The sequence below is a fragment of the Saccostrea cucullata genome, unplaced genomic scaffold, assembly GCF_032062105.1.
Source record: "Saccostrea cucullata isolate Sc308-1 unplaced genomic scaffold, CSIRO_AGI_Scuc_v1 ctg7158, whole genome shotgun sequence".
NCBI classification, from domain to species: domain Eukaryota; kingdom Metazoa; phylum Mollusca; class Bivalvia; order Ostreida; family Ostreidae; genus Saccostrea; species Saccostrea cuccullata.
The window spans coordinates 785-14,939 of record NW_026928275.1 but is presented as its reverse complement, the minus strand read 5'-3'; the positions used below and the strand labels follow the sequence as shown (position 1 = coordinate 14,939).

General features: G+C 33.3%; 2 protein-coding genes across 2 annotated transcripts; both read left to right on the top strand.

Moving 5' to 3' along the window:
* Window positions 1-3,360: 3,360 nt before the first annotated feature.
* On the top strand, window positions 3,361-6,573 carry LOC134277018 (uncharacterized). Its single transcript, XM_062759294.1, has 3 exons — window positions 3,361-3,386; window positions 4,082-4,700; window positions 6,151-6,573. The coding sequence occupies exons 1-3, from the start codon at window positions 3,361-3,363 to the stop codon at window positions 6,571-6,573; spliced, it is 1,068 nt and encodes a 355-aa protein (XP_062615278.1).
* A 3,353-nt stretch (window positions 6,574-9,926) lies between these two features.
* On the top strand, window positions 9,927-12,882 carry LOC134277017 (uncharacterized). Its single transcript, XM_062759293.1, is given in 3 exon segments — window positions 9,927-9,952; window positions 10,668-12,634; window positions 12,746-12,882. Coding segments are annotated over 3 exon segments (2,130 nt in total).
* The last annotated feature ends 1,273 nt before the right edge of the window (window positions 12,883-14,155 follow it).

Sequence of the window (14,155 nt, the reverse complement as noted above, 5' to 3'; positions counted from 1 at the left end):
GGCATGCTTTTGCATGGGATATCAACCTTTATAGTAAAATCCATTACATCAGTGAGTTGATACCAGAACAATGGTCTAGTCTACAGAAGAAATTGCAGTTTTTAGCTATCCCACCCTTTATACTGTTACACATGCTAGAGATCTTGTGCTACAGACATGTTGACACAGAAAGAGTTCAAATAGCTCTTCATGAACTACAGACCCTAGTTCACCATGATCACAGCTATATTCTAGATATACGTTGCAGGGACATATCATGGCAGATTCTGGGGATCTGTCAACAGGTGACAGGGAACCTCCAGGCTGCTCTATACTCATATAGACAATCTCTCAGACAAGAACACTACAGTAATATAAACACAGCTACAATTATCAGAATTATTATATTGTTGTACAGACTTTATTTCAGTCAATTGTTGTTTGTATACTTATTTATATGAATAATATATAATACGGCAGATTCTGGGAATCTGTCAAAATGGAATCTCCAGTCTGCTCTATACTCATTCCAACAATCTCTCAGACAAGAACCACACAACAAAATACAAACAGCTATACCTATGAGAATACAGGACATTTGTCAATGAAATCTCCAGTCTGCTCTATACTCATTCCAACAATCTCTCAAACAAGAACCAATCAACAAAATACAAACAGCTATACATATGAGAATACAGGATTTGTCAATGGAATCTCAGAATGGGTGGAATAAATGAAAAATAATGATGTGTTTATTTTCACATGTTACCATTTATAATCTGTAAGATGAGATGTGGTTATTTTATTCCAATTTTGGGCCTAGTAAAAGACAAAATTTATAGAAAGAGAAAGTTCAAAAGATTGCACCAACTCCATTCTTAAAATAAAGTTCCATATCTACCATTGTTACACTATTGTTTTACCCCTGTTGGCAGGTCACTGGAACCTAGTGTTTAGATGCTTACAAATTGAGTGGTGGGGGTTTGATTCTTCCCCTGGCACAACTTTTATACATACTTAGTCATGGTGTTTAGTCCAATATGCCATTTGTTTTTGTTAAGAAATACTTCTGTTTATATATGTAAGACCTCTTCCAACAAATGAAAAAATAGACATTTTCTGTAATGATTCATTGTAATCAACTATAATAAAAAGAAAAGAATGCATTTTTCTATTTTAATCTTTGCAATTAATAATCAAAAGACAAGACGAGATTTAATTTAAGTACTTTATTGATCCCTCTGGTTTTATATAATCTTTATATTTGTTTACAGGAAAACAGCAGCGGTAGATCAGGTGTAGTAAACAATAAAAATTACCTGGTAAACAAGGTCAAATACTGTATATAACACAAAACACAGACATTGGTCAGGTATACAGTATAATAATAATAATACTCAGGTAAGATATATCAGACATAAAGGCAAAACATCTATAAATTATACAATTTACGACCTAGGTATGTACGATGTTACCCATACTGAAAAATATTAGCAAGTCTATAAAAAATAAAACCTATAAATTCCCACATACAAAAAAAATTTTTTAGTCAAGCCAATCCAAATCCACCTTGTGCATACAATAGCCACATGAAATGTCATTAAATATGTTAAATATGTAAATACATAAAAAATAAATTTATCAATGAAATTAAATAATATTTGCTTATAATTAACAACCACTGAATAACAGTAATTTCAACCTTTAGTGGAGGGAAAATGTTTTATATACAAAAGTGATTTTTTTTTAATTAATATTTTTCATAAGAATATGTATCATGGTAGAAGAAAAATAATGTCAATTTATACAATTTGCTCAAAAATATAAACAAATAAAGAAATAAAATATATTCAACAAAAAAGAAATTATTTATAAAGACATTGGTTCCTGCAGGAAGAGACGACTAAAATTACACTTTGTGGTTTATAGATGGAGGAGGTCCCCTACTTCCTGTTGTGGGATGATGTCACTTCCTGTTATTCTTTAACAGACAGGTAATACTCGGCTAGGACTTTCCAGGCCTTAGGCGCCATGAATCCATCGGGAGGGTCCTGGCCTTCCCTGGCAAGCTTTCTCATACGAGTTCCCGATTTAAAATCATAGTCCTCCTTACGTTCAGGGTTAAAGAAATCCATCTGTTTTAGTTTAGTGTTATATGCTGCCACTCTGAAGGGAACAATTTCTAACTGCATTAACCCTGGTGCCATCGTGAAAACCATAGGCGCCCCCGTGTAATTCTGTAAATAATGAAAAGATAAGTATCCCCTCTATACTATAAAATCAACCTCGTATCCGGAAACTACAAACTGTTGGAATTCCAATGCGAGCTAATTGTGCTCCCTTATTTGCCGACCTGTTTTTACATTCGTATGAAGCAGAATTTATTCAAAAACTTCTACATCAGAAGAAGAAAACACATGTCATGGCCTTCAACCAAACAGTCAGATATATCGATGATTTATTTATCAATTAGCAATAGTTTGCATTATATGTCAACTCCCCAGTAGACTTGAATTAAAAGACACCACTGATTCTTCCATATCGGCATCATATTTGTATGTTTTACTGACTACAGACGACAAAGGCCAACTAAAAACTAAATTGTATGACAAGCGAGATGCCTTTAACTTTTCTAACGTCAACTTTCCTTATATTTATGTGGTACAATATTCCGCTATCATCTACATATGTTGTACATGTATATGTCTCCCAACTAATTCCCTACTCAAGATCATGACTTTAACTTTTCTAACGTCAACTTTCCTTATTTATTTAATACAATATTCCGATATCATCTACATATGTTGTACATGTATACTAGTATGTCTTCCAACTAATTCCCTATTCAAGATCATGCTCTGAATACAAGTTTTAAAATCAATAAGTATTGTTAGTAAACACAATCTATCATTAAGTCAAATGTTGACTTACTGTTTTTCATTCAAACTTTTACGCCATGCATTGTTTTATACTAAATTCCCATTCCTCCGATCATGGCAACATGCATACGGCGGGTGTGATTGTTTGGTAGGGAAGCTTTCTCCTCCACGGCACGTGATCCCATCTCTGATGTTTTAGTGATCCTTGTTTTTCTCAGTTTCAAATTTGTATTGTTTTAATTTATTTCAATTTGACATTTATACTAGTAACTGTTCGTTATCTTCAAATTTCATAAACTACGACGAAAAACTCGTACATAATAGCAAAAGACACTTAAAACAAAATCTAAAAAATTAAAACACTCAAACAATAATGTAACTATACTTCCTACATCAATCAATTGACGAACATTTCCCTGTATAAATTGATTTTTGTTTATACTTTGATTTGATACAGCTGGCGCATTAACTTGATACTCTCTCTACCTTAAGTTTGCTCAAAATGGATTCCATTAGAACTTCAGAAATGTAAGTTTTAGATTTTGTTGATAATTTCTAACTTAGAAAGTCTTTCAAAATGTTTTGGAAAATGCTGTTTTGTCATTTTAAAGTATTCTTAAATATATACATGTATTTTGTTACAGTTGTGTCTGTTATATATATAGAAATGAAACTAATATGGTGGTCTATTGTTTTTTACTTAATGTTCTAAAATTACCCCTGTATAATGTATCGGAATGAACGATACAGTGTTAAAAATAACAACTTTTGTAACAACTCTGTAAATTTGAATGAATGCATTTAACTTTAAGAAGATAACGAAGCTCAAAAGTACTTTTGAAAATTACATAAACAGAGGCCTCTAAAAATATCAGAGGTGGGATCAGGTGCCATGGAGAAGTGAGCATCCCCTCTGACCTTGTACTTCTTGTCATGATCAGGCAAGCGGAAAATTTCTAGATATTTTATGGACATTTCGGACATTTTACTTGCCAACTTTGTTAAGTTTTCATTTGTTTAATCTTCATTTCTTATTCTTCGAAATTTGATTGATATTATGTTGAAAACAAATGATTGATGTAAATAATTCTTTTAATTAAGAAGATCAAATTACACTGCATATTAGAGAAAATAAAAATAGATTTATCTATGATAATTTTAATTTAAAGACTAAAGTGACATACTGTATTAGATATATTGAATATGTCTTTCGTCATTTCCAGTATAACAGCCATTCAGGATATATCCGAGTCAGTGTTCGTGGGACTGTGTTGTAAAGTGGGGACCTCACAACTGGTGGCCATGAGGAGAGACGTGGTGGACATCAGTGAGATGATGGAAAATCAAATAATAAGTGGAGAGTGCAGTATGTTAAGTGGAAGTCGAAGAGAAGGATTTAGACTGAAAGAATCAGATATGGACATTATGATATGGCCAAATAATCACCGTGTGATCTGGGAATTATCACAGTCTCAGTACTACAACACAAACAGACAGACACTGATCCTCTGTGACTGTTCTGATAGTCCACCAGGATTTACTTTGTTATATTTACTGTCACCAAGAACGAACATATACATCCATAGAGCGTGTGTTAGAATGAATAACAGACATTATGTATCTAGTTCTAAATACAGACAAATCATGTGTTCTGCATTTCCAATTAACGCATCCCAACATGGACCCTGTGCCAGTGGAATGTTTGGAACAACAAAGTATGATTATGCCAACTGTTTTGTCAGTGACTTTTGGCCTCCATCTGCCTCCTCATGGATAGACAGATGTCACTCATGGCCCCAGCCTCATATTGTTGATGATATAATAAAAAATGGATGTCACTTTGTAGCCATTGGACATATATGGCACGCCAAATTCACAAAAATGAGATAAACCTAGTTTCACATTTGATAAACTAGGTTTATCGACTGTAAAACTATATTTAACGGTTGTTAACTTTAGTTTACGAATGATGATTTAAGTTTATCTGTCTGTAATAAGCGTTAACAATAGATTTTGTTGATAAACATAGAGTCACGTTTGTAAACTTAATAGTTTACAATCGTAAACTATAGTTAAGAGTTGTTAATCATAGTTTCACAAATCGTGAAATCATGAAACTATATTCATCAGATCGTTAACTATAGTTAACGGTTTGTAAACTATAGTTTACAAATCGTGAAACTGTATTGATTAGATAATCTATGTTTTGCAATCGCAAATGATAGTTTTCGGTGTTAAGTATAGTTTACGGTTGTGAAACATAGATTATCGTGTTAACTATGGTTTACAGATGTGAAATATAGATTAACGTTGTTAACTATAGTTTACAGTTCGTTAACTATAGTTTACAACCAATAAACCTAGTTTATCGACTGTGAAACTATGATTATCTCATTTTTGTGAATTTGGCGTGCCATAGACATAAGCTAGGACATCATGAAGGCCTTGAATGGAGAATTTCTTTCTCTCTGGCAGAACAAAAACTTGTGTATGCAATGAATCCCTGTCAATTCTTAACCTATGGCTTACTTAAATTGTTCTTAACAGAAATAATCAACAATGGAGTAGGTGATGATGATAAATTGCTGTCTTCCTATCACATGAAGACAGCAGTTTTCTGGGTGATTCAACAAAATACAATATCTCAATGGTCTCCACAAAATCTCCTGGAGTGTTTCTGGGTCTGTTTTAAACTCATCCTCAAATGGGTGTATGAGGGGATCTGTCCTAACTTTTTCATTCCAGATAACATGTTTCTGAGTAAAATTCATGGCGACAAATAACATCAACTATTTAGAAGGCTGTATAGATTGTATGAGAAGGGTTTAGTATTCCTGCTACACAGTCCCTCCATTAAGTCAGATATAGAAGAAGTCCTTCGAAACCCAAGACTCACCATCTGTACAGATGAACATACTCTGATTTCTGAAGCTGAATTTGATGTATACTTATTTAAAGAAATACATGACAGGGACACACTCCACTCATTAAATCTACAAAATGCACCATCTGTCTACATTTAATAGAACAGATGATAGGTCACCCTTCCTCACACAGTACGGCATCCTTATGTTACAGAAACTTACAGCTTCTGTCCTTCAGAGCCTTGCTTTTATATTACACATAATAACTTGTACACAGAAAAACAAATTGAGGTACAATGCTGACAAAATCTCCATTTACATGCTGAAACTAGCCTCCAAGTTTGGTTTTATTAGTGATATGATGTACATAGCCATGTATTATTACAAAACACTTAGATACCTGAAAGCTTTATCTATTATTTTAAAAGAAGATCAAGGACAAGTTGACACAGCCATATGTGATATGTAGAAATCTAGATGTAGAGATGTATACCGAGGCTGTAGTGGGACAGTCCTGGTCTACTAAGATAAGACAGGCTGTAGCATGGGATATCAACCTTTTTAATAAAATCCATTACATCAGCGAGTTGATACCAGAACAATGGTCTAGTCTACAGATGAAATTGCAGTTTTTAGCTATCCCACCCTTTATCTTGTTATACATGCTAGAGATCTTGTGTTACAGATCTGTAGACACAATGAGAATACAAACAGCTCTAGATGATCTACAGACCCTAGTGCACTATGATCACAGTCATATTTTAGATACACGTCTCAGAGACACATCATGGCAGATTCTGGGGATCTGTCAACAGGTGACAGGGAACCTCCAGGCTGCTCTATACTCATAATAACAAACACTACAGTAATATATTATCAGAATCATTATATTGTTGTACAGACTTTATTTCAGTTAATTGTTGTTTGTAAACTTATTTATATGAATAATATATAAAATGGCAGATTCTGGGGATCTGTCAACAGGAAATCTCCAGGCTGCTCATACCAACAGTCTCTCAGACAAGAACTAATCAACAAAATACAAACAGCTAGTCAGCTACAGAAATGAGAATACAGGACATTTGTCAATGGAATCTCTAAATGAATGGAATAAATGAAATATAAAAATGTGTTAATTTCCACACGTTATCATTTATAATATATAAGATGAGATATGGTTATTTTATTCCAATTTTGGGCTTGCATGTAGTAAAATACAAAATTTTTAGAAAGAGAAAGTTTAAAAGATTGCATAAACTTCATTTTTAAAATAAGGCTTCATATCTACCATTGTTATACTATTGTTTTACCCCTGATGGCAGGTCACTGGAACCTAGTGTTTAGATGCAGCTTACAAATTGAGTAGTGGGGGTTTGACTCTTCCCACTGGCACAACTTTTATGCATTCTTAGTCATGGTGTTTAGTCCAATATGCCATTTGTTTTTGTTAAGAAGTACTTCTGTTTATGTATGAAAGACGTCTTCAAACAGATGACAAAATATACATTTTCTGTGATGATTCACTGTATTCAACTATAATAAAAAGAAAAGAATACATTTTTCTATTTTAATCTTTGCAATTAATAATCAAAAGACAAGACAATAATTAATTTAAGTACTTTATTGATCCCTCTGGTTTATATAATCTTTATATTTGTTTGTAACACTTGTCTCTCCCCCGCAGGAGTATACAGTTAAACAGCAGCGGTAGATCAGGTGTAGTAAACAATAAAACTTACCTGGTAAACAAGGTCAAATACTGTATATAAAACAAAACATAGACATTGGTCAGGTGTACAGTATAATCATAATAATACTCAGGTAAGATATATCAGACATAAAGGCAAAACATCTATAAATCATACAATTTACAACCTAGGTATGTATGATGTTTCCCACACTGAAAAGTATTAACAAAAAGTATTTAAAAAATACCTAAAAAGGCCCACATATGAAAAAAGTTTTTTAATCATTCTACACTGTAATCCCATTCAACAGTATGCATGCAGTAGCCACACACAGTGTCATTAAAAATGTTAGATTTTATACATAAAAAATAAATTTATTGATGCTATTAAATACCCCTTGGTAATATTATACTTCAATGTAAATTAGTTGAATCTGAATGGTCAAGAAAAATTTATTAAAAAACACTATTACCAGCTGAATAATGAAGCCACGCCCTCCAGCATAGCAACAGTCAACATTGCCTGACGATGGGTGATATTCCAAAAAAACAGCAACTGAGCAGAATTTATGTGCGCACTGTTCACTTCTATAAGTATTTGTATAAAACATTCAGTATAGTATAATAAATATAGCATGTAGATGATTGTAACATTGAAAATTTTCACCCCTCGAAAAACATTGCGCCTCGGTTGACAATGGTTTCCTTGGGGTGAAAATGTTCAATGTTACACTCAACTACATGCAATATTTATATAATGTCTGCTTAAAATAACCAATGAATAACATTAATAACTTTTCAACATTCAGTGAAGGAAAAAAGAAGAATTAATCATAAAAGTGATTTTTATTTTTCATAACAATATTTTTAATGCCATAAGAAAGAGAATGTAAATATTTTTTCCGTTATTTCCTGATTATGACAATGAGCACACGGCGGGTGTGACCGGTCAGCAGGGGATGCTCACTCCTCCATGGCACCTGATCCCACCTCTGATGTTTCGGAGGTCCGTGTTTGCTCTGCTCTTGTTTTGTATATTTGTTTAATGGACGTTGAGATTGAATACTGTTCGTTATTTCCATATCCTTATTTAAACAATTTGCTCATAAAATATAAATAAATAAAACAAATATATAATAAATTCAACAAAAAAAATTATTTATAAAGACATTGGTCCCTGCAGGAAGAAACCACTAAAATTACACTTAGTAGTTTACAGACTACTTTCTGTTGTAGGATGATGTCACTTCCTGTTATTCTTTAACAGACTGGTAATACTCGACCAGGACTTTCCAGGCATTAGGAGCCATGAATCCGTCGGGCGGGTCCTGGCCTTCCCTGGCAAGCTTTCTCATACGAGTTCCCGAGATAAATTCATAGTCCTCCTTACGTTCTGGGTTAAAGAAATCCGTCTGCTTTTGTTTAGTGTTATACGCTGCCACTCTTTAATTCTGTAAATAACGAAAAGATAAGTATACATAGGTTTAGACCCCTCTATACTATAAAATCTACCTCGTCTCCGGAGACTACAAACTGTTGGAATTCCAATGCGTGCTAACTGTGCTCCTTTTATTTGACGACCTGTTTTACATTCGTGTGAAGAAAAATTTATTTAAAAAAAACTACATCAGAAGAAAACACATGTCATGGCCTACAACCCAAAAGTCAGATATATCGATGATTTATTTATCAATTAGCAATAATTTGCACTATATGTCAACTCGATTTATCCCAGTGGACTTGAAACAAAAGACACACTTATTCTGCCATATCTGCTTCATATTTGTATGTTTTACTGACTACAGACGACAAATACAAACTAAAAACTAAATTGTATGACAAGCGAGATCACTTTAACTTTTCTAACGTCAACTTTCCTTATATTTATGTAGTACAATATTCCGCTATCATCTACATATGTTGAATATGTCATCCAACTAATTCGCTACTCAAGAGCATGCTCTGAATACGACAAATTTTAAAATCAAGACAGGCTTTTCTTACATAAATATTGTTAGTAATCACAATCTATCACTAAGTCAAATGTAAAATGTTGACATACTGTTTTTCATTCGAATTTTTACGCCATGTATTGTTTTATACTAAATTTCCACTCCTCCGATTATGGCAACATACATACGGCGGGTGCCGGTGCTTGTCTAGTAGGGAAGCTTTCTCCTCCATGGCACGTGATCCCATCTTCGATGTTTTAGTGACCCTTGTCTACTCAGTTTCAAATTAAAATTTGTATGTTTTAAATGGTTTTAATTTGACATTTATAACTCTTCGTTATCTTGAAATTTCATTATAAACTACGACGATAAACTCTTACATAATGGCAATAGACACTTAAAACAAAATCTAAAAAATTAAAACACTCAAACAATAATGTAACTATACTTCCTACATCAATCAATGGACGGACATTTCCCTGTATAAATTGATTTTTGTTTATACTTTGATTTGATGCAGCTGGCGCATTACCTTGATACGCTCTCTACCTTAAGTATGCTCAAAATGGATTCCATTAGAACTTCACAAATGTAAGTTTTAGATTTTGTTGATAATTTTTAACTTAGGAAAGCTTTCAAAATGTTTTGGAAAATGCTGTTTTGTCATTTTAAAGTATTCTTAAATATATACATGTATTTTTTTTACAGTTGTGTTTGCTAAATATATAGAAATGAAACCAATATGGTGGTCTATTGTTTTTTTACTTTATGTTTTAAAATTACCTCTGTATAATGTATCTGAATGCACGATACAGTGTTAAAAATGTTAACTTTTTGTAACAACTCTCGTAATTTGAATGATTAAAATTTTTCTTTAAACAAATCAACACTTAATAAAGTTGTCAAGTAACATTTCCATATATTTCATTTCACGCAAAATTGTCTAGAGATTTTCCGTTTGCCTGATCATGACAAGTACAAGGTCAGATGGGATGCTCACTCCTCCATGATACCTGATCCCACCTCAGATATTTTTAGAGGCCCCTGTTTATGAATTTTTAAATAATTTTTTGAGCTCGATATATTCTTCGTTATATTCATTTTTTTATTCTTTGAAATTTGAATGATATTAAGTTGAAAACAAATGATTGATGTAAATAGTTCTTTTTATTAAGAAAAAGAGGATGAAATTGCACTGCATATAAGATATATAAATAGATTTATCTATGATAATTTTAAGTTAAAGACTTAAGTCACATACTGTGTTAGATTGATATATATTGAATTTGTCTTTCGTCATTTCAAGTAAAACAGCCATTCAGGATGTATCAGAGTCAGTGTTTGTGGGACTTTGTTGTAAACTGGGGACCTCACAACTGGTGGCCATGAGGAGAGATGTGGTGGACATCAGTGAGATAATGGAAAACCAAATGATCAGTGGAAAGTGCAGTATGATGTTGAGTGGAAGTCGCAGAGAAGGATTTAGACTGAAAGAATCAGATATGGACATTATGATATGGTCAAATAATCACCGTGTGATCTGGGAATTATCACAGTCTCAGTACTACAACACAAACAGACAGACACTGATCCTCTGTGACTGTTCTGATAGTCCACCAGGATTCACTTTGTTATATTTGTTGTCACCAAGCATGGACAGAGGAATCCAGATAGCGTGTGTTAGAATGAATAACAGATATTATGTATCTAGTTCTAAATACAGACAAATTATGTGTTCTGCATTTCCACTTAATGCATCCCAACATGGACCCTGTGCCAGTGGAATGTTTGGAACAACAGAGTATGATTATGCCAACTGTTTTGTCAGTGACTTTTGGCCTCCATCTGCCTCCCCATGGATAAACAGATGTCACTAATGGCCCCATCGTCATGTTGTTGATGAAGTAGTGAAAAATGGATGTCACTTTGTAGCAATTGGACATAAGCTAGGACATCATGAAGACCACGAATGGAGAATTTCTTTCTCTCTGGCAGAACAAAAACTTGTGTATGCAATGAATCATTGTCAATTCTTAACCTATGGCTTACTTAAATTGTTCTTAACAGAAATAATTAACAATGGAGTAGGTAATGATGATAAATTGCTGTCTTCCTATCACATGAAGACAGCAGTTTTCTGGGTGATTCAACAAAATGCAATACCTCACTGGTCTCCACAAAATCTCCTGGAGTGTTTCTGGGTCTGTTTTAAACTCATCCTCAAATGGGTGTATGAGGGGGTCTGTCCTAACTTTTTCATTCCAGACAACAACATGTTTCTGAGCAAAATTCATGGCGGAAAACAACATCAACTATTTATTAGACTGTATAGATTGTATGAGAAGGGTTTAGCATTCCTGCTACAAAGTCCCTCCATTAAGTCAGATATAGAAGAAGTCCTTCAAAACCCGAAAATCATCATCTGTACAGATGAACCAAGTCTTATTTCTGAAGCTGAATTTGATGTATACTTATTTAAAGAAATACATGACAGGGAAACAATCCAAACATTAAATCCACAAAAATGCATCGCCTGTCTACATTCATTAGAAGTTTTAGAACAGATGATAGAGTCACCCTTCCCCTCACAGTACAGCATTCTTATGCTACAGAAACTTACAGCTTCTGTCTTTCAGAGCCTTGCTTTCAAATTACACATCGAAACCTGTACACAGAAAAACAAATTGAGGTATAATGCTGACAAAATCTCCGTTTCCATACTAAAACTAGCTTCCAAGTTTGGTTTTATTAGTGATATGATGTACCTAGCCATGTATTATTACATGACACTTAGATACATAAAAGCTTTATCTATTATTCAGAAGATCAAGGACAAGTTGACACAGCCTTATGTGATGTGTAGGAATCTAGATGTAGAGATGTATATTGAGGCTGTAGGGGGACAGTCTTGGTCTACAAAGATCAGACAGGCTGTAGCATGGAATATCAACCTTTTTAATAAAATCAATTACATCAGCGAGTTGATACCAGAACAATGGTCTAGTCTACAGATGAAATTGCAGTTTTTAGCTATCCCACCCTTTATAATGTTACACATGCTAGAGATCTTGTGCTGCAGATCTGTAGACACAATGCAAGCACAAACAGCTCTAGATGATCTACAGACCCTAGTTCACTATGATCACAGCCATATTTTAGATACACGTCTCAGAGACATATCATGGCAGATTCTGGGGATCTGTCAACAGGTGACAGGGAACCTCCAGGCTGCTCTATACTCATACCGACAATCTCATAGACAAGAACACTACAGTAATATAAACACAGCTACAATTATCAGAATTATTATATTGTTGTACAGACTTTATTTCAGTTAATTGTTGTTTGTAAACTTATTTATATGAATAATATATAATATGGCAGATTCTGTGGATCTGTCAACAGGAAATCTCCAGTCTGCTTTATACTCATTCCAACAACCTCTCAGACAAGAACCACACCACAAAATACAAATAGCTACACAAATGAGAATACGGGAAATTTGTCAATGGAATCTCTAAATGTGGAATAAATAAATAATTTATAGAAAGAGAAAGTACAAAAAATTGCACCAACTCCATTCTTAAAATAAAGTTCCATATCTACTAATGTTATACAATTGTTTTACCCCTGTTGATAGGTCACTGGAACCTAGTGTGTAGACGCAGCTTATAAATTGAGTGATGGGGGTTTGATTCTTCCCCCTGGCACAACTTTTATGCATTCTTAGTCATGGTGTTTAGTCCAATATGCCATTTGTTTTTGTTAAGAAATACTTCTGTTTATGTCAGATATCTTCAAACAGATGAAAAAATGAAAAAAAATAGACATTTTCTGTAATGATTCATTGTAATCTACTATAATAAAATGGAAAAAAAAATGCATTTTTCTATTTTAATCTTTGCAATTAATAATCAAAAGACAAGACGAGATTTAATTTAAGTACTTTAGTGATCCCTCTGGTTTTATATAATCTTTATATTTGTTTGTAACACTTGTCTCTCCCCCGCAGGAGTATACAGGTAAACAGCAGCGGTAGATCAGGTGTAGTAAACAATAAAACTTACCTGGTAAACAAGGTCAAATACTGTATATAAAACAAAACATAGACCATGGTCAGGTGTACAGTATAATCATAATAATACTCAGGTAAGATATATCAGACATAAAGGCAAAACATCTATAAATTATACAATTTACGACCTAGGTATGTACGATGTTACCCATACTGAAAAATATTAGCAAGTCTATAAAAAATAAAACCTATAAATTCCCACATACAAAAACAGTTTTTTAGGCAACCCAATCCAAATCCACCTTGTGCATACAATAGCCACATGAAATGTCATTAAGCATGTTAAATATGTAAATACATAAAAAATAAATTTATCAATGAAATTAAATAATATTTGCTTATAATTAACAACCACTGAATAACAGTAATTTCAACCTTTAGTGGAGGGAAAACGTTTTATATAAAAGTGATTTTTTTTAAATTAATATTTTTCATAAGAATATCTATCACGGTAGAAGAAAAATAATGTCAATTTATACAATTTGCTCAAAAATATAAACATATAAAGATATAAAATATATTCAACAAAAAAGAAATTATTTATAAAGACATTGGTCCCTGCAGGAAGAGACGACTAAAATTACACTTTGTGGTTTATAGATGGAGGAGGTCCCCTACTTCCTGTTGTGGGATGATGTCACTTCCTGTTATTCTTTAACAGACAGGTAATACTCGGCCAGGACTTTCCAGGCCTTAGGCGCCATGAATCCATCGGGAGG